Source organism: Chamaea fasciata, unplaced genomic scaffold (genome assembly GCF_029207755.1).
Source record: "Chamaea fasciata isolate MVZ Bird 193981 ecotype frontalis unplaced genomic scaffold, bChaFas1.0.hap1 SCAF_4, whole genome shotgun sequence".
Taxonomy (NCBI): Eukaryota; Metazoa; Chordata; class Aves; order Passeriformes; family Sylviidae; genus Chamaea; species Chamaea fasciata.
The window spans coordinates 70,825,970-70,852,248 of NW_027094089.1; the positions used below are offsets into that span (position 1 = coordinate 70,825,970).

At 40.9% G+C, this 26,279-nt stretch overlaps 1 protein-coding gene across 1 annotated transcript in view; it reads left to right on the top strand.

The window, feature by feature from the left end:
* The window catches only part of LOC136288572 (3'-5' RNA helicase YTHDC2-like), a 30,373-nt gene extending 13,120 nt beyond the window's left edge, over positions 1-17,253 (top strand). The window contains 20 exon segments of the mRNA XM_066181923.1: positions 134-199; positions 1,009-1,187; positions 1,357-1,453; positions 1,530-1,617; positions 1,717-1,797; positions 2,683-2,765; positions 3,691-3,796; positions 3,934-4,053; positions 4,867-5,139; positions 5,667-5,793; positions 6,252-6,454; positions 7,142-7,337; positions 8,423-8,532; positions 10,015-10,307; positions 11,333-11,510; position 11,997; positions 12,871-13,073; positions 14,903-15,103; positions 16,188-16,287; positions 16,437-17,253. Coding sequence (XP_066038020.1) covers positions 134-199; positions 1,009-1,187; positions 1,357-1,453; positions 1,530-1,617; positions 1,717-1,797; positions 2,683-2,765; positions 3,691-3,796; positions 3,934-4,053; positions 4,867-5,139; positions 5,667-5,793; positions 6,252-6,454; positions 7,142-7,337; positions 8,423-8,532; positions 10,015-10,307; positions 11,333-11,510; position 11,997; positions 12,871-13,073; positions 14,903-15,103; positions 16,188-16,277 — 2,695 coding nt within the window. The 3' untranslated portion in view covers positions 16,278-16,287; positions 16,437-17,253.
* Positions 17,254-26,279: the final 9,026 nt, after the last annotated feature.

The window sequence follows — 26,279 nt, forward strand, 5'->3', positions numbered from 1 at the left end:
GCAATAACAGGGCTGGTAACAAAACAGGAATGGATACAAACGTCTGGTGTCAACTGTCTCCTTCCTGATGGGCTATTCATATTTGTCTTTTAAAGTGAAAAACCTACTAAAAATACTTACGCAACTCTTTCAGGATGGCTGTGGACTGGGCTAGGCGCTTTGGACAGACAGAGGTTGTTGATCTGTTAGAATCCTACAGGTAAGCTGTAACTGCTATGCAGAAAGAATTGCATAACATGAGGAAGGGAGATTTGAGGTTTGTGTTCTTTTAATTTAATCAGAGCAGGTTTTGTTTAATTAGAACAAGTTTTAGCTTTTAATGCTGTAAAATCTGGACTAAATAGCAATACCTTTTTTTGAGAATAGAAATATTTCAAAAACAAACAACAAAAAAGTTTGTACTCAGTATCATATGTTTGCACAACTCGCTGATTCTATGCTACACACCATTTTATTTTCACATGCTTACTTTGGAAACAAATCTGTTGTGTGTTTTGATCTGTATATTGTTTATACACAATAGACATATTAAAGAAACTTTATGGAAGTAGTGTTACACCAGGCCATTCAAGAATGATTTTTTGATTAACTTACAGTTATCATAGTTGAGGTAGTGTTTTGTAAAGATTATATTTATTATAATTTCTCTTAATATGGCTTCTGCTAGTGAGAAATTTTTGGAGAACCCATGTCCTTTAAATATTTCTCCTTGAACAGATAAATGAGAAGTGTCTTTATACTTCCTTTGCTTATGGTTGTGTTTCAATGAGGTTTAAGAAAACTAAAGTTAACACTAAAAAAATGAAGTGGCATTCTTTGTTGGTTAACATTTAAATCAGTTAACAGTAATAGTAGAGTGATTCTCTTGTGCTACACTTAAAAATTTGAATTCAAGTCATGTTGGTCAAGTCATAGTCATGTTGGTCTTGATCAAAATTTGAGTTGATGGCTGAATGCAAACCCGAAGGGGGCAGCCTTGACTCTGGTCTGTGCATTTTGCTATTATAGTGCTTCATTTGGATTTGGAAATCTGGATGAAAGTTCCTTGGTCCAGAAAAGTGGTAGTGACCTTAGTGCAGAGGACAGAGAACTACTGACAGCTTATCATCACAGTTTTGACGATGAAAAAGTGGATCTGGATCTGATAACACACTTACTTCACACCATCTGTCATAGTTGTGATGCGGGTAGGTAAATACCCACACTCCCAGTGAATTGTTGTGGATTTGGCTGATGAATCATGCTCTTCTTTCAGAAATCCTCAAAAGTTAAAACCTTATGCGTGCTAGTCTACATGGCACTGACCTGTATTTGACTTTTCTCTGTGTAACTTTGCAAACCCGCTTCCTTTTTTAGGAGCAGTTTTAATATTTCTTCCTGGATATGATGAGATAGTGAGCCTGAGGGACCGCCTTCTTTTTGATGACAAGAGATTTGCTGATAATGCTTACAGGTAAAACCTTTAGTTTCTGTGGCTTTTCATTGCTTCTTTGAAGGATCCTTAAAGTGTGCTTTTTGACTTGCATTAGATATCAAGTTTTCATGCTTCATTCGAGTATGCAGATTTTGGATCAGAAGAAAGTGCTTGAAACTCCACCTTCTGGCATACGCAAAATTGCAAGTATCAGAGGACTTTGTCAGATGCTACAATGATCTGTTTTGCCTTTGCTTTTACCGTTGCTATAGTTTTGCTGGTTTGGGGTTTTTTTATTGCAGATTCTTTCTACTAATATTGCAGAAACCAGCATAACAGTCAACGATGTTGTGTTTGTCATTGACTCAGGCAAGCTGAAAGAGGTACGACCGCTTTAAATTTTCGTAGTGCAATTCTAAAACACACAGTTCATAAATTTTGGAGAACTTTTTTTTTAACTTTACAGTAGACTGAGAGCTAGTGCTTGTTGGGCAACAGACCTCGCTGAAAAGTTTCAGCATCCATTTGTTTTAAGACAAATACTGTAAATAGCTACCTGTCTAAAAACCATGTAAAAGCTAACGTAGGTTGATGTATCTTTTTCTTTTGCAATTTAGTATTTCTGTTGGATTTTTAAAATAAGTCCTCAGTTTAGACCACCACCTTCCTGAGACTGAAAGGACACTGGGAGTTCGTTTTGTCCTACTGTTGTATCAAGTCCAAAATTATCCATTAAAGTTTTAAGCACTTTTTTTGGTGTGTTGAGTGCCCATTCCCAAATTATTTGTTCAAGAAAAGCGAGATAACATCATGAGACAATTTAAGACCTAGTGCATGGCTTGGAAAACGAAATTGGATTTCATAGGCGATAGGGACACCAAATTTCTGAAGTTCTCATAAAACAAACCTTTTTTTGTAATTTTACATCAGTCTAAGCAAATCAATCACCTAAGTAGGTCATTTCCAAGTGAGATAAAAAGAAAAACTTTATTCGGTATAATAATGTATTTTTGCTTGTTTTGTGATATCTCAGAACACAGATCTGACATATCTTTCATTGACTTGCAATTACCTCTTGACTAGAAAAAGTTGAATTTCGAAAACTGTGTAGCACAAAGATACTGCACACGAGATTCCATAATAAATTCATTTGAAACTGAGAAGACACCATTGTGCTTCTGTTGGTAATCTAAATAACCAGTAACTTCTATTTCATGTACTTAGGTCTACTCAGTCTTAGGTTTTTGTTCCTTTCTTTGTTTTTATAGAAGTCTTTTGATGCACTGAGTCATGTTACAATGCTAAAAACGGGGTGGATTTCAAAAGCCAGTGCTATCCAGAGAAAAGGCAGGTAATAAACGCCTCATACTGATTTTAATTTTTCAGATAGCCACCATCCTGTATGTTAAGAATAAAGCACACAACATAATAACTGTTTCTAACCCAGTCCAATGTCATGTTGGACAGTGGGCAACAGTCTTTCTCTGGAGACAAGTAGGGGTCAGTATGTATTTCCTTGGAATCGTTTCCCAAGTTGTAGAAACATGATGCTCAGGCATTTCCCAGAGGTCTTGGTTGTTTTCCCTGCATTAATTTGTTCTCCTTCCTCTTTCTCCCATGCAGCACCAGCAGTCACAGTGTCTAGTGGGATGTTTCCACACCTTGTCTGTGGGCAGAGGACTGCCTATTTCACTTTCTCTGAACTATCCATGGCTTAACAGGCCATGATCATATTCTTCCCAACACTGGCTGAGGGCTCAGAAGTTTATGTAGCAACAAATGCCTGTTTAATCAATAATATTGCCATTAAGTTACAGGTATTTGTGCATGAATGTGAGAAATTGCTGTCTCTGTCCATTCACTCACAAGTTATTTAATCTTTATTCTACCTTATACTCCAAGGGTCCCTTCTGTTTGGAGGATGTGAGGGGTATAAAGTTTGCAACTTGGATTCCTTACAACAAAGGATGATTGAGATTTGGACTGGTCTTAGGTTAGCAAAACACCCACAGCACTTTACTTAGATAACCCTTGTTTTTCTTTCTCCAGATTTCTCAGTGTTGGGTCAAAAGTACAGTAAAAAATTGCCACGCTCTCAAAAATAATCCATGATTAGAAAGCTCTCACTCTGTGTGTGTCTTACACTTAACAACACTTTTGTTCATAGTACTGGTTCTACTTTTCCATTCTAAGTTTCTGTGTCTGTTTGTTGGCTTTCGGTTTTGTTTTTAAAAAGAAATCCTAATTTTCATAACTTTCCATGTTTTATTTTCAAGGGCCGGGCGCTGTCAGCCTGGAGTCTGTTTTCATCTCTTCAGCAGGCTCCGGTTTCAGAATATGTTGGAATTTCAATCTCCAGAACTTCTAAGAATGCCTCTTCAGGTGCATGTTCAGTTAGAAATTAGAACTTTAAAAAATGTAATGTCATCAAACCATACTATTAATTGCCACAAATCCTGTGTTTGAGGATTGTTTCCAAATCTTGGTAATCTTTTTTTGTTCTGCCTTTTAACTTGCAGGAGATTTGTTTGTACACAAAACTTCTGGCTCCAATTAATTGTCCAATTGTAGACTTTCTTACGAAAGCTCCTGATCCTCCACCTGCTGTAACTGTGAGAAGTGCTGTGCATATGCTTAAGGTCAGAAAAGGAATAGGTTTAGATGGGAATTGTGTTTGAGTCCAAATTTTTGGTGTAGCAGTGTATCTTACTGAATTCAGTTTGTACTGAAGCTGTTCTTAATTACTTATGGATGTTTTGAATTTTTGTTTATTGTCTGTTGTCGCAGCAGGGCTCGCGTTCAGGATTGAAATGAGCCGAGACATGCACTCGGGTTTATCTATGTAAAAAGGGTCCTGGTTAATTCTTTTTCACAACTCAGCCATCCTGATTCCACAACTACTCTCTGACTCAGACTACAGCAAACTCCCACTGTAGGCTTTCCTTGCAGACACTGACTACAGTCTTTTCCTGCTAGACTCTGACTGCAGGCTCCAACAGCAGGCTCTAACTGCAGACCCAGACTGACCTCACAGCAGGCCCTTTACAGCAGCAATTCTCTATCCCATTTGGCCCATCCTCCAGTCCTTCTGAATCATTCCTTCAGTTCCTCCTTCCTCAGGATCCTTCCCTGACTATCACACTCATCCTTACTGTATGTAGCTGTGGATATAGCTGTGACTGGATGTAGCCGTGACTCGTCAGGGGCGAGGTCGCCTGTAATCCCTTCTCCTACAGTCTCTTTTCATTTCATGTGTGGGGATGTGTTTTTCCATGTCAAGGGAAGAGAGTTCTTTTAAAGTCACTGTTAATAGTTTGACTTGCTTTTTAAGTGTTTGGGAACAAGTCTAGTTAATGTCCAGTATTCACATTCTTTCTACTTTCACTGTAAATTGATTTTGTCCGTGTCCCCCTCTCCTTTGTCTGTTTGTTTGTTTGTTTGTTTATAAACAGACCATAGATGCCATGGACCCTTGGGAAGATCTCACTGAGCTTGGTTATCACCTCACTGAATTATCTGTAGAGCCACACCTTGGTAAAATGGTGTTGTATGCTGTAGTTCTGAAGTGCCTGGATCCTGTTCTGACCATTGCCTGTGCTCTTGCCTACCAAGACCCTTTTGTGCTGCCGACGCTGGCCTCGCAAAAGCGTGCAGCCATGCTGTGCAGGAGGCGTTTTGCTGCAGGGACGTTCAGTGACCACATGGCCCTGCTCAGGGCTTTCCAGGTAGTATTTCACTTCATTTCAGAGAGTCCTAATCACAGCAGATCACCCAATCAAGGCAAGTAATGTACCAATTTACTTGGCTGTAGAGTGGCGGACCGTGGTTAAGTCCTTGGAGAACACTTTATTTTAGCCTAGTAGCTTTCCTGTGTATTGGACTCATAAATTTGTAAGGGAACACTTTTTATGGTATGTTTTGTTGATGTTTTCAAACTTTACAAAATTCTGAATGGTCCAACAAAGTGCCTCTTTAGATCCTACGACACACTGGGAACTTCAAATCATGATCTTAATGTAATGATCTCTAATAAATAATCGTTTTAACTTGGCATAATGATCATTATGTATCTTGCAGTAAATGGGTAAAGAGAATCTAATTCTTGAACAGAAGAAGGAATCTAGTTTGATACATTTACTTTCAGAGTGGGTTTTGCATTCGTTTTATTGACATAAATGTGATTTTTTTAAAAACATGTCGTTTTCAGTTTTAGCTTATCAAATTAATAGGCAAATGTAAAAACATTTTACAGGCATGGCAGAAGGCACGCAGTGATGGCTGGGAGAGAGCCTTCTGTGAAAAGAGCTTCCTGTCCCAAGCCACAATGGAAATCATCGTCGGAATGAGAACACAGTTGCTTGGCCAGCTTAGAGCGTGGGGTAAAGAACGTGGAAAAAGATTTGACCTTGTTTTAAAGTCAGGCATACAGAAATTGTAACAAAAATCATGTTCCCTGGTGTAACTTTCCTTTCTTAATTTTGAAACACATTTCCATGTACACATTCATGCAGAGTGTGGTGTAGATGGGGAAGTGTGGCTGACCTAACTGAAAGTACTCTCAACTCCACATGCCACTGCATTTCACTGTTGAGATGAATTTCTCTGGATTTTTATGGTTTAGTAAATTATTTTCATAGGAAATGTCTTTGTATTGTAGAAAATAATTGTATTCTGTGTTAGTATGAAGCCCCCTTTTCAGTGTAATGGTTTCTTCTTGGTGCTGTTAAGGTTGGCAGTGGTTAAAAATGCAACAAATAAGTAGTTTATTTCACCTTTATTTTCAAACTCCTTTTGAGAACCAAACACAAGCTAACATGGCACCATTTTGTCCTGTCAGGTTTTGTGAGACCCAGAGGAGCTGGTATGAGAGATGTTAATACTAACTCGGAGAACTGGGCTGTAATTAAAGCTGCCTTAGTGGCTGGGATGTATCCCAATCTTGTGCATGTAGACAGAGAAAGCCTGGTGTTGACTGAACCAAAGGAGAAGAAAGTGCGATTTCATCCTACCTCTGTTCTTGGCCAATCTCAGTATAAAAAGGTAAAATCACTGAATTTATACAAAAAAGACCACTAAAATCTATCACATTTTAGAAATAAACGTCTTTTCCTAGTTGTCAGTACTTTAAAAGCAGCACGGACATTTAACACTACAGCTTTAGAAAATACTTTTCTAACCAGCTGATAGAATCAGAGTCGGTTCATTTTTCCATTGTTTCAATTAGTCCTTTCTCTAGATGGAACAAGGCAAAATGGCAAAAAAAAGCCCCTAGTTATAAAATTGTTTTAAAGATGTAATGATCCCTACTCTTAAAAGCAAGAAGGTCTGCTCTGAAGCTTTTTTTTTTAACATTTCTTTTTAAAGCAAAATATTTTGTTTTATCATGATAGGATAATTTGTGAATCTGGTTGAATTCTCTCATGCTTTTTTATTTGCATGTATATTTTTATATACAGGTATATAATTATACCTGCGTGTATTTCTCAAAATACAGAATCGCAGAATGGTTTGGGTTGGAAGGGACCTTAAAGCTTATCTCACGCCAACCCCCTACCATGGGGACACCTTCCACTAGTCCAGGTTGCTCAGAGCCCCACCTAGCCTAGCCTTGAACACTGCCAGGTTGAGACATCGACAGTGTCTCTGGATAAAATGAGAAATCTGTTAAAATTAACGTTAAATACAGGTAGAGGGTATAATAGCCTAGTCTTACCATCTCTTGCACAGATTGCCCCAGCAAATGGACAAGCTGCAGCCATCCAAGCCCTCCCTACAGACTGGCTTATATATGATGAAATGACAAGAGCTCACAAGACAGCAATCATCAGGTGCTGCTCTGTTGTGACGCCTGTCACCGTGTCCCTCTTCTGTGGACCTGCCAGACTGCCAAGTAATGCCTTGCAGGCACCTTCGTCCTTTCGAGGTACACTGAGTCTGCGTTTGGCATGTTTCCGTTTGTACTACTGTGTGACGTGAAAAGCTTATTTTTCAGAAATATTTAATACATGTGTTGGCTGATTCTGAAACAACAGTGTTGTATTTCCTGTAGTGATTCAGGAATAGTTTGTAGGTTCTGTACCAAATCTCTCAGTTTTGGGATTCCTTACACATTCACGTCCATAAATCATGGACATGTCCAGGTCTGTGGTCTCAGAAATTACAGTATAGTTTGTAAGGGAAGAATGCAGCCACAATGTCTAATGATAACACTGGTACTGAGAAGTGCAGTATGTGTGTTCTTTTTCTACAGATTACTTTTTTGATATTATGAACCAGATTATTCAAACTGACTAATTTAGAAACAATTAATATGGCAAACAAGTCATGTTGATTCTAGCTGACACTCGCGTTTTCAGGAGATGTTCTACTGATATTTTTTAATGTCAATTAGCTGTACTATTAACTGTAAGTAATAGAGAATATATAGAAATTGACTCTTTTTTTCTTATTTAAATTGAGTCCTATTGGAATGGAAGCAAAAATAACTGCTGCTAGTTCTCATAATTTGAATCAAACTAAAAGTCCAACTTATTTCTGAAGCTTTCTTGTCTTGCTTTTAAATTGTTAACCTTAGAATAGTATTCATGCTGATTGAATTTCACTTTAGAAAAATAAGGATTCCTAATTGATAGCCAAATGTATATGTAATTTTTTTTCTTACTAGGTCATTAAATCTACTGTTTTACAGGAAATAGAGCCACGTGTGGTTTTACAAACAGCTTTAGGCAGAGTTGGATAGTGGCTTGTGAATACTGGTGAGATCCCATGAGTTCAGGTTTTTTACATAGTAGAACCCTCAGCAGGTCTGGCTGCTTGATGGCTGCTATCGGGAGCAAAGACTTTTTAGCGTATTTGCAGAAAAGAAGAGGTAGTTTTACTAATGTTTACATTTTAAAGTCAATTTTAGAAGGAAAAATATTTATTGTTGGTAGTACAGTAGTATTCAGGTTTTTGTATGTAAGTAGAAATAATCTAGAAATGCTAATGCACCTTTTGTCTTTAATTCAGGGGGAGGAGTATCTAATGCTGGCAGTGACAGTGAGATGGAGGACAAAACAACTGCTAATCTGGCACTACTGAAGCTGGATGAATGGCTCCATCTCAAACTGGACCCTGAAGTAAGTAAGAAATCATTGCTGGGTTTGCTTCGTGTAGAAAAATTGTAAAAAGATGTGAAAAGGTTTTTGTAACATTTGAGTAGCCAAGAATTTTCTCTAAGAATGTCATGGTCTGTTTCGGTCTCTCAAACTACATAGTCTGATTTAACCCTTACTTCATGAGCTCAAGAATTAAAGGGCTTCAATCCCCTTTGGCCATGAGTTTTCTGTCAGGTGAATTCATGTATTCAACATCCAAGTTGCAAGGTTTCATAACCTGTTACCCATACCTTTCAATTCTTTTACCTATGAGCAAAAAGAAAAAAAGTTATTAGTCACCTAAGTCAACAGTGCGAGTGCTCATCCCTCTTCCTCCATCTTGGTGTGGGTGTCCTGTCTATGACATGACAGAGCAGGAAAGCCTCAGCAGTCCAGATGCTGTTGGATCTGCTTCAAGAACTTTCTGGGCAGTATGATGTTTTACATGTCTGAGCTTGGCAGTTCTGTCCCTTTCCACAAGTCAGCAGATTCTGAAGAGACTGCCAGACAAAAGATAATGGCTGCAGGGATCAGCATGCTGCGGGTGACAGTGGATTCATAATGGCCCTTCTGCTCCTTCTGGCCTCCAGTCCTGCCTGCATGGTGCTCCATCAGGCCATAGCATGATCTGGAGTAGCCAAAATCGGAACAGGAGTCGAGAGAACAGTCAAATTGGCATGTTGTGTTTTTTTTTCTTTGAGAGGATAACCAGAATTGGATCAAAAAAAATGAGCACTTGAAGCTGGAGTTGATGAAAGAAAGTTCCTATCAGATTTTGGAAGGATAAATAAAAACCTCTTTGAAGTAGAAGTCTTTAGGTCGCGGAGAAGCTGTGGCTGTGGTAGGAGGTAGTTTACAGGTTATGAAACACTTGACTTTATCAGCTCTGATAATAATAATACTTTCTGTCCTAGACATGTCCAAAAGAGTGATTTCTAAAAATTTGTTTGAATGGAAGCATTTCTGATAATATGGGAATTAGGCTATAGTCTTCTGAATTTAGTCATCACATTTGAGCAGAAGTCTGTGTACGAAAAATGTCACTTGGAGTTCTTTTTCCCTGAGGTATGACTGAAGAGTACATGAGTATAGACTGATTTGAGAGGAAGGGCATAAAGCATGAAAATATTGGGTTTTCTAGAAAGATAAAAAGGAAAAAAAAGTCTGTGGATGTACAATACAATGTTAAGTTTAGTACAGAGCTAAATGAAATGTTTCAAAAATTACCTCGCACCCAAGGAAAAGAAAGTAAATTAACATCTTAGTTTAAATATTAATTATTCCCCCTCCCCAAGACTTTAGTCATTTTGGACTAAAAATGTTGCATATTTATATAACATGTTTATATATTAAATGGCCTGTTTATATTGGAATGCCAGGTGCTGCCTGGTAGGAAAGAGACAGTTGTCTTACCTGTCTGATCTAATTTTCAGCAGTCTTTAACAGAAGTGGAATTCATTACAGGCTGCTGGTATGCTGTTGCAACTCAGGCAGAAGTGGCACAGTTTGTTCCTGCGTCGTATGCGGGCTCCTTCTAAACTGTGGTCTCAGGTTGATGAAACAACTGTAAGAGCAATTACAGCTGTTCTGAGTGCTGAAGAACAGACTGCAGGTCTGCAGCAGCCTTCAGGAATTGGCCAGAGACCAAGACCTGTGACTTGTGAAGAACTTCCTTTGGCATCTCCATGGAAGTCGACCAACTTGAGTCGAAAGAGCTCAACAGAAACTGAATTGTCTGACTCCTCTAATGCTGAAAAGTAAGATGTTGAGGTCTTCTGCTCACTGTGGGTTGCAATTTATGTATAGAAGCATCACTTAAATTTCTGCTAGTAATAAGGAGGTGGAAACAGTGAAAATAGAGTGGAAGGGTTATACTGTTGCATGCTGCATTGTAATCCCACTGAGAAGTATTTCATACACAGGCCTGCTGTTTGAGAGAGCAGTCAGGAATATTGTCCATGAATTGTGATCTTTGCGACATAGCAGAAAGAGGTTTAACACATGATCTGTATGGGTTTTTACTTAGGGTTTAATATATTCTGTAAGATATGTGGTCATGCAGTAGGCTGACAGGTTGATGTGTGGTGGTGCAAAAGGTTTCTATTACGTTAAACGTATTACAGTTGTTTTGTGTACCTTGATTTTCTGTACTTTGGTTCACTGTACCCCAGTTCTATCCTGTTCTATTTTTAGACTCCCTCATGTTGCAGCCTCCCCCTCTGCCTCCCTCTGCCTCTCCTTGTCTCCCCAGTTACAGTCCCTGATTGGCTACCCTTTCCCGCCTTGTGTACCTGTCCGTCATCCCTCAGGGAGATTCCCCCTCCCTGCCAGTCACCCAGGGCCTGTCCCCCAGGTCTGGGAGCTTCGATAGGAGCTTCCAGGTGACTGGCTGGTTGGAGGGTTCTCCCCTCCCTCTTTTTGGTTACTGGTCATTGTCAATGAATCCCCTCCTCTCCTACCCTATTGGTGTATGCGTACCCACCCCGAGTCTCCACCTCCTGTATTAAACCCCCTGCCTCCCAAGGCTCTGGCTCTCTCCCAGGCTCAGGCTTTAGGACGAGGGTCCCCTCCAATCAATAAAGCCTAAGTTCCAGTTTCCTCCAAGAGTCCCGCCTTTCGTTCCTCCACCATAGCAAAGCGGCAGGGCGAGTCGGCAGCAAAGATCCCACTAAGATCCTGTGGGGGCGTGTCGGGGCTAGCCAGGCGTGAGAAGACACGCGTCGCTGCATTGATGTAAATTGTTCAGTGACTGCTCGTGAAACTCAAGGTATGTCCTTTTTAGGGGTTCAGTGAAATCTACATCTCCTGCATTCTACCAGCCAAAGAAGTACAAAGAAAAAGACATTTTGCTCTGCAAACGATCCTCAGATGACAGATCAGCTCAGTCCTCAGTGAAGCCTGCAGACAGCAGTAGCTATCCCATCCCCTGTGCTAGTCCTTCTTCTCCAGTATCTGGAAAGGTAGAATTCTCTAACATATCACCCTGCTCTTCAAAAGTAATAGAATTTCTTGCTGATATCATTCAGCAACTATTAGGTATTTTACTGATAAATTAGGAACCTAACTTAACTTTTTGTTAGTGACAGCTGTGTAATACTTCCTTCTGGAACTTAAAATCTAGACTAAATATCCGTGTTACACTGGTTCAGTGCAGTAAAAATAATATTTGTGGACTGCTGAGGTAAAGCTATCCAAAGTAGAAAAAATGAGATTTTTTTTTTTACTTACTCCAATAAACAGCGAAGGCGTATTCATTTTTTTCAAGTAAATTAGTTTATTGTATGCACACTTTTGAAGTTTTTGGATTCTGCCTTTCTTTGTTTCTGTAATAGCATACATTGATACTGATTCTCTTTAAGTATTGTGTTATCTGCCTTATTGTGACTGCTTGGGTGTTAGGTTAGGGGTAGTTGGTTGGAGACAGACACACAACACAGCTCACTGAGGGTCATCAACAAAACAGCCAAGATTTATTATGGCCACCCCCTTATACAGGGTTTCAAATTTCCCGGGTTTGGTAGCTGATTGGTTGGGATCTCTGCACCCCCCAGCTCTCTGGCCAGTGACATGTCTGCAATTAGGATCAAATGGAATCGACTGGGGGTCCCCTGTGTAGGTTTGAATCTAACCTTTCCTTACCATACCCGGGGACTTGTTTTTCTTCTAGGCCAGTCAAGTTTAGGGGTCCGATATGGCCAAATTTATCTGGCAGCTACAGACCAGCTGCACTGTGACACTTGGGGTTTTTTGTGATGGTTATTTTAACAAAGCACACATTTTTAATGAGATTGCTGTCATAGTTGTTCCTAGATACTTGAATAGTAAACTGCAGTGACACTAAGGAGATCGCTGAGAGGAAACCTCATGGACTCGTTGGAGGATTTAGTAATTCCCCTTGAGTCTCTCAGCTTTTAAATTCGGACACTATAAAAGGAAGAAAAGGGAAGGTAGAAATGCCAGTACTGTGCTGTAGGCGGCAGTCTAGGGTGATTAATTTTGGTGTCATCTCAAGGTGTGTCAGACTTAAACCAATTATAATTAATCACTAGACTTTTTAGTCCTATTCTGCTCTATTTGTTTTCTTCTCCTCATGGATGAACTACTATTTTGAAAAGTGCTTTAAAAATATAAAATAGATGAGAAATACATTTAAAGCCATTTCAGACAGGACCAGCTGATAGATTTTATGTTGTTTCTAGAACCTGGAGAAGAAAGGGAGGAAGGAGCACAGTCAAGGGATTTCTGTCTTCATGTGTGTAAAATGTCAGAAATAAAGCCTATTTTATTTTATTGTATTTATTAATTTAATTTTTTTCCAAGGTTGTAGATCTCCTTCACCAAGACAAAATATGCCGGTTCGGTACTTTATAATGAAAAGTAGCAACTTGAAAAACATGGATATTTCTCAACAGAAAGGAATATGGTCCACCACGCCAAGTAATGAACGGAAACTGAATGGAGCTTTTTGGGAGAGCAGCGTGGTTTACTTAATATTTTCTGTTCAAGGGTCTGGATGCTTTCAGGTGAGTCTTAATTTAAAACTAAGTATTAGCATTATTGATGGTTTAGGAGGATGCAGCATATGACTGTGTGTAGTGTGGACAGCTTTGCCTATGACTTCTGACTTTCTGAGAAGCAGAGCAATGTGCAAATGTCTGTGCTGGCTGAAGAAGGAGAAGTATTTCCTTCTCCTCTGAAATATGGTTGTCCCTCAAAAGCTGAGACGGAATTGCCTCCCAAATATCATGAGTCAGAAAAATGTTTCTACCCTGCAGTAGTCCTCTAAAACAGCAACAACCAGGAAAAAAGATCCTAACAAAGTAGGGGATTGCTACTGTTTGCATGCGAAGATGCGTATTGTTAAGTGAGCAGGCAGTTACAGTCAAGTCACAGCTTTCTAAAGCCAAGAAACTAATAAATTTATTTGTTAAAGCTTTGATAAAAACTGGGTTTATTCACTTCCAGTTAGGAAGCTGGCCATGATTCTTCCAGAGCTGTGTCCTGACTTCATATTCAGTGAGATATTTGTCAACAGTTTGTTGGTCAAATCTGCGATCAGTTTGAAGTTAAAAACTTGACCTGGTAGTGCAAAGTTGCAGGTTAGCTGTGAACCAGCTAAATTCAGTTGTTCCAGGTAAAGAAAGTTCAACTTACTTCTTCATATATAAGCCATTTGCAGAAGTCAGCTGAACTTACAATCTAATGAACCAACCAAAACACAGCTGTCTTGGCAATACCACTGAAGGACTGCAGTGACATAGCACGTGTGGTGTAATGTAATTACAGATGTAATACATATAACACATATATTGTATTACATACAGATATGCCTTGTGTGTAATGTGATTACATTCAGTGGTTTGGCAAATGGGAAGAATACTGGAAAGTAATTTTCAGCAAGTCAGTTGATACTTAGAATGGGCTGTTGCACTGGTGCTCTCAGACACGGAAGTGGGCAAGGGAAGACATGCTGAAGTCAGGAGTGTAGGTGGTTGACCTTGCCCTGCCCTTCCAGTTTTGCCAGTGGATTGCATCCTCATGGGAAAGTGAGCTTAACTTCCCTCTTAATCTTCTCTTGCACAGCTGTCTCTTTCTATTCCACATTTTATTTTTTCCTCTGTTCCCTATTATTAATTCTCATTAAGTCTGGCTTGAGCTATTGAGGACTGCTTGTCTTGCAACAGCAGTGTGTGCTGGTAATTGACGTGGTGAACTGCATCTTTTGGACTGCTAAGTCTTAAATGGCATAAATTCACCTGAGCAGTTGATACGTGGTGTGTGTGGTTGGGTTTATTTTTGGCTTGTTCGGTATGTGGGTAGATTGGGGTGTCCTTAAGTAAGTTAGATGCTGTCTTGGGTTTGGGGTTTCATTCATTTTCTTTTTGAATATTTGTCATGTTGGAATTTTGTCCAGCTTCACTAAAGAAGGAAATAAAAGCAACTTTGACTTTGTTCTTTGAAGAACAGCTACGCTCTCCTAATTCTGTGTGAAAGATCGTTAGCATGGAGAGAACATGAGAAGGAACAAATGGATTTCTGCAAAAATTACCTACAAGCAACGAGGAATATGAATATCTAATACACTATACTGTAGTAGAATATTCATCTTGATTTTCTTCTGCTTCAGGTGGTTATGCAACAGCTTTTTAATCTGTTACAAAGCTCAAAAAACCTTTAGTGATAATTTTGTCATTGAGAGACATTGCTTATGGTCAAACCCTACAAGGCGTGTTTGAAGTGGAAAAAGAAGTGATACTTCTAACTTTCTGGATGCAAACAATTTGGAAGCTCCAGCATCATAGTGGAGAGTGTGTGAATCACTTTGAAACTACTTTGAAAGTTTCATAGGAAGTTCAGTTATTTATCTCATTCCACCATAGACAGATATGGTCTCATTATGTCTGTTCTTTCATATTTCTGGAGATCTGCTGGTTTTGGAGGTGTATTTAAGGTGGACTGGATCCGAAAAGAAAGCATTCCTTTTCAGTTTGCACACCATTTGCTCAACCCGTGGAATGACAGTAAGAAAGTACAGATAAGTAGAGATGGCCAGGTAATGTTCCTCTCTTCTGAAGTTTTCTTTAATTGGTAGGATGGTGCATTTTTTATTAGCTTGTTCAGCCTTGACATTTATCTTCACTTTTTGTGTATCTGCTAATCTGAATTCACAGTTCATCGGTGTATTGCACCTTCAGCTAAGGCAGAATTACTGCTGAAGAAATGGAGCTGTTTTGATAAAATCAAAACAGTTTCTTGCTTATGTGTTTAAAACTAATTTAAAGACGGATGCTTTCAAGAGGAAGTTATTGTGTTTGTTTTTTAGTTTGTAATTTAGTTCTGGAGGTTTGTGCCCTTTTTGATTGAGATCTGTTCTCTTAAATAGTCTGTCACACCCAAATAACTGTTCACAATTAGAAGGTTTTTTTCTGTAAAGCCCGAAGAGATTCTTGAGATTTGAGGCAGGGTAAAGCTTAAGACCATTCTTGTATTTGTTAAAGCTCTAAATGCAACTACAGAGAGCCAGAGAAGTGGCACAAAATTTCTGTGTGACCATTTCTGCCCTTTCCCCATCCCCTCCCAAAACATCTCCTTGATAATTCAAGATCTAAAGTTTTTTTATCACCTTTTCTTCTTCAAATCCTCTCTCCATTTGTAAGAAACTGGAGGAAAGGAGAAGTACAAGGAAAGGATGGCCACTGTATTTCCTGTGACCTCTCTTTCCACATTCTCCACCACACTTGACGGAATTCAACTTAAAAGATGTGGAAAATAATGAGTTTTAGCTAGTGAGTGACTGATCTGTGGGAGGTACAAAGTATCTGGTGCATCTGTTCTTGTGTATGGTGGTGCTGTGTTCACTGGGAATTATCTTTGTAAGGACTGACATCCCACTATGCATGAAAACACCCCAAACAGCTTCTAGGCCAGGGTGGCTTGTGAAAGTTTTTATCTCCTGCTCAGCCCTAGTAAGAAAACCTTGCTCTGCTGGGAGTTCTGATGTTTGTCCTGATACGAGCTCTCTTAGAAAGGTTGAAAGCAATCACCAGCAACCTCATCTAACAATTGAGTAATAAGTAGTTTCTGTATGCTCAATAGTAGCAGTGCAGGTAACTTCCTGAGTTCCTGATCATTTCCAGGAGCTGGAACCACAAGTTGGAGAGCAGTTGCTGCAGCTTTGGGACCGTATTCCTTCAGCAGGAAAAAAACTGCCTGAGCATTCCAAGTAATATGACAGAGGTAGTTATTTATGCGTTGCTTGCTGGTTTTGTGCTAGAGGAAAAGCTGTGCACATAGTGTACCGTCACAGTACTGTCTTTCCTTTGTAGCTTGTGGAAGAACAGGTACACACGGTACTGAATATTCTACTCATTTTGATCTTTTTTCAGCTGGTTTAGGTTGTTGAAACATCAGCCATGAGAACCAGCAGCATGTCTACTGTTTGATGAGGAAGAAGGCAACACAACGACCTCCTGACATTCTTTGTCATGCTGTACAGCTAGAAGTGGAAAAATCAGAGGGAATCGTGTTGGTTTCAGTGTTTACTTGCTGGCCTGTTTTTTGACTTGAGTTGGTTTTTTTACAGTAGTGTGCAGTTGATACTTAAAAATACAGTTAAGTTCAAAACGAAGTTTGAAACAATGGTTCTCATGTAAGTTGTCTGTGGGTTTAAAATAGCATAGCAGACAGTTTAAGTATGCAGTTTACAGTTAAAGCTTTCTCCACCCAGTAGAAGGTATGAGAATGTAAATGTTAATTAATCAGTCTTGCAGTTCAGTTAAAATAAATACTCCATATCTGTTGAAAGGCTCCTTAAGTGTACTTCCACATCCACAGTGCAAATGAGCAGAATACATTCATACAAACAACTAGGCAGCTGGAAATGTTATTTTTTATTTTATTTAAAGGTAATTATCTTCAATTATTTTATATATTTTTTTAGTTTTTAGGTATTTATTTATTATTGAATTTAATTATTTTAAATTAATTTTATTTAAATAAAAAAGAAGGAGCATGAGACTCCTGAGATTGGATGCATCCACTGATGTTTCCAATTTCAGTTATTTTTCAGCTCTAAGATGTGACTGACACCTTGAGAAGCTGAAACAATCTTTCAGAGGCCTGTGGCCAAGTGGTACTTCAATAGTTCACTAATGTAGGCACTGTTAGAAGGTTTGTATTCCTTTAAAAAACAATAAAAATCATTACCAGTACAACTTCCTTGATCATTTAACATAGTCTTCATGCTTTCTTTCAAGTTTCCATACCACTTCTGTCTTGGTTTATTAGGCTTTTTCTTAGTCCCGAACATACTGTACTGTGAGGCTGGTATAAAATGGGTGTGATCACTGTCAGCACTGTTTGTGGTCATTCTTAGGTTAAACCAAGACTTTTTTCTGCTTCTGAGCCTCTACCTATTTTCTCATGTCTGTTCAGGATATTACCCCATACATTCATTTTGTGTTCTGTGTGGTGAGTTCCTCACATGAACCGTCACTTCGACCTTTGCCAAGACTAACTGGGTGGGTGCCTGTAAGGCTGGTACTGCCCAGTACCTTGTTTCTCAAGAGAGTGCATACAAGGGAAGCATGGTAAAGCTGAGCTGTGCTACCTCCTCAGGAACATATTCCTGAAAACAGGTAACGGTGGCAGCTGTCTTGCCACAGACAGTATTTTCTTTTTTAAATACCGTATAGCATAAAATTGCTTATTTGTTGCAACTATTTCTTTGCATATTTGCTTTACTACTTTTTTTTTCCCCCACTGTTGAACTGGCGTATTTTCTGCTCCATCATCACAGCAAGCATTACGCATTGTGGGGCTTAATTCTACTGAGGGATTTTTTTGTAGCTTTCATTTTAAATGCTTCATACTGGCTGTTGTAGAGATGAAGAAATTAAATTGTAGCTCATACCTGGCAGGCCCACCACAGGGTTGTGGTTGGATTAGTTCACAGTTATCCCCAGGAACTTTGTATTTAAAGTGAATTAAGAGTGGTTTTTGCAGCTACCAATTCCAACTTTTCTTTCTCTGAAATGATGCTGTAGTGATTGTTCCAGAGCAGCCGCTTTTCTGGATGTATTCAGTCATGGGTTTCACCATCTGGAAAACATTAGCAGTTAGTCTCGTGTTGCTCTACATCTTCCTGTTCACACTAAGCTGCTCTGTTTTCCTTCCCTGTGGATCATGCTGCACTGCTCTCAGCTGTCACTTCTGCTGCCTTTGTTGCATCTTCTAACAGGAACCACAGTGCACAAAGAGGTGATGCTGCCCTAGATTGAAAGCTTTATTTGCTGTTTTGTTTCTTTTGGCAGATGCTGAAATGGGTTGCCTCAACAGGAAGTGTATAAGTCTGGGTGAGAGGAAATATGTGGGCCAATGTCTTCAAAAGTATTTTGGTGGGTGAAGGTATGGGTGTTAACGACTTGCAAATAGGTCTTAATGTGTCTGCTAACTTTGGGCAGCAGTTTTGTAACCGGGCCCAGACAGCTTGGCTCCTGAGAACAAGGGGTAAAACAGGAGGTTCAAAGAGGAATATGGGGTAGACGGTTCAGGCAGGCTGTACTTTCCTAGTGCCTTAGCCAGTGGGGAAAGGAAGAGAGCAACATGTGGCTGGGAGTTTAGGATAAAAGGAGGGTGCACCCTCCAAAGCCCCGAGAGAAAACGCTGCAGGCATGTCTGCCAGTGGACTCTCTCCCTTTATTCAAATAAAGTGGAAGGACTCCTCTGTCTCCTTTATACACATAAACCTCTGGCCTTTGTGGATTTTCAGGACATGGGTTCAAAAGCAAATTGGTTCTAAAGAAAGCAGATTGTGGGTTATATTACATTAGAGAATAGTCCTGAAAACACTAAATAGCATGTCTCATTGTCAAATCAGGCAATCTAGAGCAAGTTCCATTTTATTTGTGTCACGCCAAGAAGGAATTTTAAAGCTAATTTGACACCATATGGGTGTGTAGTAGAGTGAATAAATTTGCATATAAATAATATTGTATGTCATAAACTTGAAATTGTCATTGTAAGTTTGGATTCCCAAAGCTGCACAAGGCGTCTTTGAATACCTACCGAGGCCCATCGTGCAAGTGTGAAATAGCAGGGCGAATCCAAAATTTGCAACAGCGATGGCAAGGCTGAATGGGAGATGGCCCATTCATCAAAGGTGGACCTCCACTTCACAGCTAATCAACGTCTGATATCAATCTGGGTGTAGGACATCCAGAGATTGAACAGATCAGCATCCCAAAGCCCTGTTCCTGGAACACCTTTCATACTGCCAGGAAATTCTTTCAAAACCCAACTCTGAAATAAAGAAATGCATGAATATGCAGACTGGACAAAGACTCACAATAGACATTGCCTCTGGGCAGAAAAACTGTATAAAATCTGTGCGCCAAAAGCCAAAAACCAGCATCAGTGAACGAGGTGGGACAGCACCGTTCCGGCTGCTCTTCCGTCCACCCAGCATTCACTCGATGTCTGATTTTATTGTGGCTGTCTCAGATTGATTTTGGAAATGGCTAAATAGATTCTTTGATATCAGACTGGCTAATAATCATTTATAACAGGTGTAAAATCACTATTTGTTGCCTTTTGCTGCATAGTGCACAGCTCTGAGATTTATGGCCTCATCTCTTTAACTTTGCAGGCATGAGTACTCATACTGCATTTGGTACTGCTGGGGTGAAGGTTGTAGCGTAAAGCTCCTATATAATGTACCACTTCATTCTGTCCTTAGGGAATGTCTGATGAATCCTGGCAGCAGTCGTGTAAAATCAAGCAATAAAGAACAAAACACAGCTGCCAAAGTTGCTTGAGTATGGGAGCAAAACCCCATCAGTGGAGACCACCAGGCCAGCACAGCCTGCCCTGCCTTCAGTGCTGTGCAGAGCCACGCGGCACTTGGGCAGGGAGCAGGCAGCCACAAGTGTGGCTGTGGCACGGGGGCTCCTGAGAGCTGGCATGGTGATGGGACAAGCCACCCCAGCCCTGGCCCCGGCCTTCTCCAGGCTGTAGGCAGCTGCGCAGGCTCCCTGTCCTGCACAGTTGTCTGCAGCGGCCACCGCCCAGCAGGTGCCCTTGCCCATCCAGCTGATGTCCTCCCTCAGGGTGCCACACCTGCACAGCTACACTCGGGGTGCAAGTGAGCACAGCTCAGCCAGAGCAGGAGGTTGCCTTTGCTTCCCAAACTCACCTGGGAAGTGAGCAAAGTTGTCCTCCATCATCGGATGGGACCATGGCAGACCTTGCTTGGTATGTGCCTGCAAGAAGCCAGCTGCACTCGCAAACCAGCCCCACAGCACAAAGGGCCAACAGCCAGCTGCCACCCGGCCCCAGCAGCCTGAGTGTGGCCCACAGCTGGCAACCTCTGGCCTGCCAGCCTCTCTGCCCCACACAGCAGCAGTCCTGCCAGCAGTAGCAGCAAGGATGAGCTGACACTGCCATTGGCTCCCCATTATCAATTTGGCATTCTAATGCTTGTTTAAGGTGATCAATGAACTGCATGTAGGGTTCTTGGGGCCCCTGGACAATGTTTTGGCATCTAGGACCTTAAGAAGGGTCTGGCGAGCTGCATCTCACGCTCCATTAAGGGCTTCTTTTGGGCAATCTCATGCCTGAACAGGAGGATCTGTATATGGTCCCGTTCCCATAAGCTGCCTGATTGTGAGGGCAGCCAGGGCCTGATCAGTGTGGTCCACGTAAGTTAAAAGCAGGTTTTGCAAACCTTTTTCCCCACTCTTTCTCCCATAAGCTCTATTGCATGGGAGATAACAGCAGCCGGGCAGGAGTTTTTAAATCAGATGGAGTCATTGTGTGGGCAGCAAACACAGAATCCAGCAAGCTTACAAAATGCGGCGAGCCAATACCACGCCCTGTAGCTGCTCGCAGGAGCTCTTTCGTTTCTGAGAAGGATAGCTGTTCCCAAGGGGCAGTTCCCTTATATATTACCGGGGCTACAATTCTTTCAGCAATTTGAAAGTCTCCCTCTTTTAGTGCTTGTTTTTTTAATTGTACCAGTTGTCATGAGGGTTGGGGGGATGTAAATCAGGTTCTTTGTTAGCATCAGTGGGTCCAGGATCAAAGGAATCATCCTCTGGACCATGTTGATCACTTGCCTTGCTGTCATAGCTAGCAGCAAAAACCCTCATGGAGTGTAGAGGGCCCCCCTCCCTTTTCCCTGCAGTGGATGGTGCCGGGGCTTTGGGTAGTGTTTGCTGTGGCGTGGGAGATGGAGACACGGTCTCTTCAGTATTTAAAGATTGATCAGATTCCACAGTAGAGGAGGGGGAAGAGGCAGTTTGTTTAGTTTTAGCAGCAGTCTCTTCAGTTTTTAAAGAGCATTGAGAATCCGCTGTAAAAGAACAGGCATTCCCTATATCTTGGGAGTTTTCTTGAGCCTTTAAGGTCTCAAAAGTCACCCTCCACGAGGGTAACATTTCTGCAGCCACTTCGTTTCCCTTGGTAGCAAGATCTCATAGCTTAACTCCTGCTTTGCCCCACAGATCTGATGTAAAGATCGTGGACTTGGTGACTCTTGGAATCTCCGCTGCTACCCAACGTAATAAAGCTTTTAAATCATGCGAAGGCAAAGTTTTACCATGCTGTCGCAACAGCCTGTACACAAGCTCAAAACCACTTTTTTCCTGGGCAAACATTCCCATAGCCATCGTCCCCTGCAGCGGCTAATCTCCAGTATCTCAGAGTGTTAGCTCACCTCCTATTTCCCAAAGGGGTTCCTTTTGCCGGCCGGCATTCCTGCTTCTTTCAGCAGCACTTTGTTCTGCAGGGCTCGTTGTCTGCCGCTCAGCTAGACGATTGTCTCTCCATCACACAGGGAACCATTTGACAATGATTGACAGAGAGACATGGACTCCATGGGTTGCATACATGAAGCCGTTTATTGATACATCTAGCTGAGTTTATATACCTTTTCATTATATAACAAGTAATATTGCCAAGTACATTGCTGATGTCATGCCTCGCACTAACACAGGTATGTGCCGTCTTATCTAAGTTCTGCTTGCTGAACATGTATCATGCCAAGCGTATCTCTGTCTCTTGCGTTCCTTTCTCAAACTTCTGCTTTCGGTTGCCGAGGCTTGCAGCCTACTAATGCTAACATGTCCATTTCCGCCATGAGCTGAACAGTGCTCCCAGCTTGGCTCTCTAGCTGTATTCCCACACCTGGGCATTCCCACTGAGCCTGACCTCATTCTAAACCCACTGCAATTAGCGTTTTACAGAATTCTCCTGTTATGTGAAGGTCGTGGGTTGGAGACAGGCACACAACACAGTACACACCGAGGGTTGTCAGCAAACAGCTTGTTTTATTGTTCAGAGCTTCTTTTTATAGGAGGTTTGAATTTCCCAGGCTTGGATAGCTGATTAGTTGGGATCTCTGCACCGCCCAGACCTCTGGCCAGTGATGTGTTTGCACCCAGGCCTTGGATGGGGTTGGCTGAGGTCTCTGCTTGAGTTCCATTGTTTACCTAGGGACTTGTTTCTAGAACAAGTCAGGTTAGCCGAATTGGATTTGTGACCAGATTTATTTTGTCCAGCTACAGACTAGCTGTGCTGCGACATCTCCCCCCATCCCTGACAGATAATGACCGTCATTTTGACCCCTGAAAATCTAAGCTGCAACAGTCAAACCCCATCACAAGATCCAGGAGAGATGATAACAGTTTTTTACTCTTTTTCTTTTCTCCCTCTCTTAGTTTTTTTTTTTTTTTTTCTTGCTTACATTTCCTGATGTAATATTTTTTATGTTGTCTCATTGCTATATGACTATAGATAATAATAACTGGAATGGCTAAATACCTGCTTTCCATTGCAACCAAATTGTTCTAAAATAAATTTTTTATATATATATATATAAAAAAATTATATATATATAATTTATATATATGTATGAATATGTATGTGTGTGTGTGTATATATATATATATATGTATGTATGTATAAATAAATAAATAAATATATATCTTCACAAATGCCAATCATTCATTCATGGCTTCATTCATTCATTCATTATCAATTCACTCTTGGCCAAACAAGAGCTTATTAACAGGAACCTGGATGACCCTTGCCTTCATGGATGTGGGTTCTAACAGTGACCTACTGCCAAATTGCCACCTCAGCTCTGTAGAGAAGATGTTGCTTTGCATCAGCCACGTCTCTCCCAGGACACCTGCCCCACAACTGATTGGAGGAAGGTGTGATGAAGAAGGATCTAAGCAAAAGCCCTTTCTAGTTGGCAGCTACTCCTCCCTACCTTGAATTTGTAGGTATTTTGTACTTGGATTAAGCACTTACCTAAGGCATTCGAGAAACAACCTGTCCAGTTTTTGTTGGGATGTGTCACTGAGGGATGAGGAAGGAACCCCAAAGGCTCAAGACAGAGGCTGTCAGGAGGATGCACATCAGCTGCTAGACTTTATCAGAAATTCCCCATTTTTGTCCCATGTTTGTGAAGCTGCCATAGGCCTGCTCCTTGGGCTCCACTACAGTGTCTCCCCCATCTCCTCTGAGGATCCCTGCCAGAGAGAGGGATGCATCCAGAAAGGTTCTTGCCTTTTGGTCCTTATCTGCTTGTCCTGCAGGGACATTTGGCTCTTCCAAACACAGGTCAAGAAAGCAAAAGCATGTGCAGCCACACGACTTCTTGCAATACAAGAACACATAAAGGAAAACTCACCCAAACCCTTCCCCAGTTGTCTTCTTGGTACTGAGATTTCTGGTATCCCAACTCCAAGGTTGTGACAAACTTCCACCCCTCCTCTTATCAATGGATGTGTCTGGGGGTGCTTGTGGTTCCTCTCCTTCTTCCTTCTCCTCCTTGAAGATCATCCGATTTTCCCATCATAAACTCCACCAGCACCTTCACCTATATTCCAGACAGGTAGAGATATTATAAAAGAAAGGCCTTATAAAATATGGTTTAGGTCCTGCTATTCTAGCTAAGCTAGAAGTAGCTTGTAAGTTCCCATAAAGAAAAATTGTAAGGATGAACACAAGAACCTATTCCTAGAGAGAAAAAAAAATTTGCACCTGCATAAACAATAAATCTGTCCCATGAGAATCAGTGAAGAAAATATGTAAACATATCTAGAGAGAGGAAATGTGATAGACATGTACAATAGCCCTTACCAATCAATGAACTGAGTTTCACTGTATTGCTGACCAATTAGGTTTAACACGGTGCCTTCTGATAGTTCCTATAAATACGAGCTTTGTGAATAAAGAATGGGCTTTTCTGCATGAGAAAACTGAGTCCCGACTGCTTCTTTATTGCAACATCTGGTGAACCCTGAGACGTGATAGCAAAAGGAGACACCTGCAGTACTGGCCAGCAAAATGGGTCTTAGAGATGGAGGCAGCCTGTGAGTTGCCAGAGATAATGTAGACGGGTGAGAGTTCCTAGAGACAATGCTGCCAGGAGCTGCGGGAGAACACAGGCCCTGAGTCGTGGGAGGATGTGGCCACGAGTCGCGGGAAGAACATGGCCCCTGGGTCATGGGAGATGCGGCCACGAGTCACGGGAAGACAGCAGCCAAAAAGATTTGTGAGATAATGCAGCCGGAAGAAGAGCTGCAAAAGTTCAAACTTCAATTTTGAGAAGGAGAGATATTGGGAAAAAATGGGAGCATGGATATCTACCGTGGAGAAGGTTATAATAAATATACGGACATTTCTGTTGGGCAAACAAGAGATAAAACATGATAAACAGACATTGCAAACTTTGCTGCTGTGGTCTAGAAGAAATGGCGTAAAAGAAGATGTACAAACTGCTTTTTTTGTCAAAACGTGGGAGGAGGTAGGACAAGCATTATGGGCAGCAACTACTATAATTAAAAACTGATAAAGAAGCTGCAGTAGCTGCCACCACTGCCACTGCCCAGCTGATAGAGACCCTCCATTTCACACCGCCTGTTTCCATATAATCGTTTCTTTTTCCTCTGCCTATGAAAGAGAGGTAAGACTATAATGAGAAGAAGGACTGCCTGCCATCTGACAGAAAGCAAAATGCCGACACAGCTAAAAAAGTCAGGTTACTGGTGTTCGCTGGATGAAAAATCTACAAAACTGTGTTGGTCTCCTGGGCTGGCAGGACCCCTGACTCATCAGAACTCCCTTGCCTCCTCCCGAGCTCCAGGCGATGGCTTCCCCCATGCAGCACAGTCCCCCTGGCACCTGCCAGAGAGCAGCTGGCCAGCTCTGTTTGCTGAAGTTATGATGCACCATTATCAGAATGTCTAAAAGATGCATTGAAATATGTTTGGTAAAGTTAGCCTTGTGGTTTTCATGTACTGTGATTTTCAATAGGAGTTACTGGAGAGATTTAAAGTTATGTGTGAATATAACATGGCAAAAGCTACCTTCTATAACAGAGACGCTGATAAAATTTAACATGTGGAATATATACTCAATTGACACTGGTTCTTTTCAGAATTATGGTGATGTTAGCTGTTACCAAGAAAATTACAAACTTGTATACTCAAAACCACTTTTTTTCCAAGCCAGTACCGTTTGTGGATAGAAAAAATTATATTTATAAAATGCTGTGATTCTTTCGAAAATTAAAAAAAAAATCCCTGTTGTGGTGGTCACCAGTTCAAAACTGGGCAGAAACACCAGTTTAGTGTGGTGGTTTTGGTTTGCCAATGTTTCGTTTCCTGGACAATGCACCAATTAATGTGGTGAGTCTAATGTGATCTAAACACCAATTCACCCACTAGAATTATTTACTCCTTTTCTGCTGCGAGATAGCATTAGGAGAAGAGCAAAGCAGGCTCAAACTTTAAGGGGTATGAAGAAAACTTTATAACAAAACTACAAGAAAAAATAAAAACAATAGTAAGAACCAGAATAAAACTTCCAAAACACTTCTCCTCTCCCCCCCCAACCTTCCTTCTTTCCCACTGACAATGTACACAGACAAAACCTGGGACTTAGGTCCATTTTATCACCTCTAAAATAGTCTTTCATCAGTTCTCTTAGGGAGAAGAGTCTCTTTCACCATGTCATGGAGACTTCTCCACAAGAAAACAGTTCTCTCATGGCTTCAATTTTCACACATAGCAGCTGCTCGAAAATCTGCATTTGTGAAGTCCCTCCCATCTCATGCAGCCTTTCCACAGCTGCATTCATGGGCCATGTCAAACTTATGGGGTACTATCTTAAGGATGAGCTGTTCAAAAGCAAAGGTTCTCTTCATCTGTCTCTGAGAT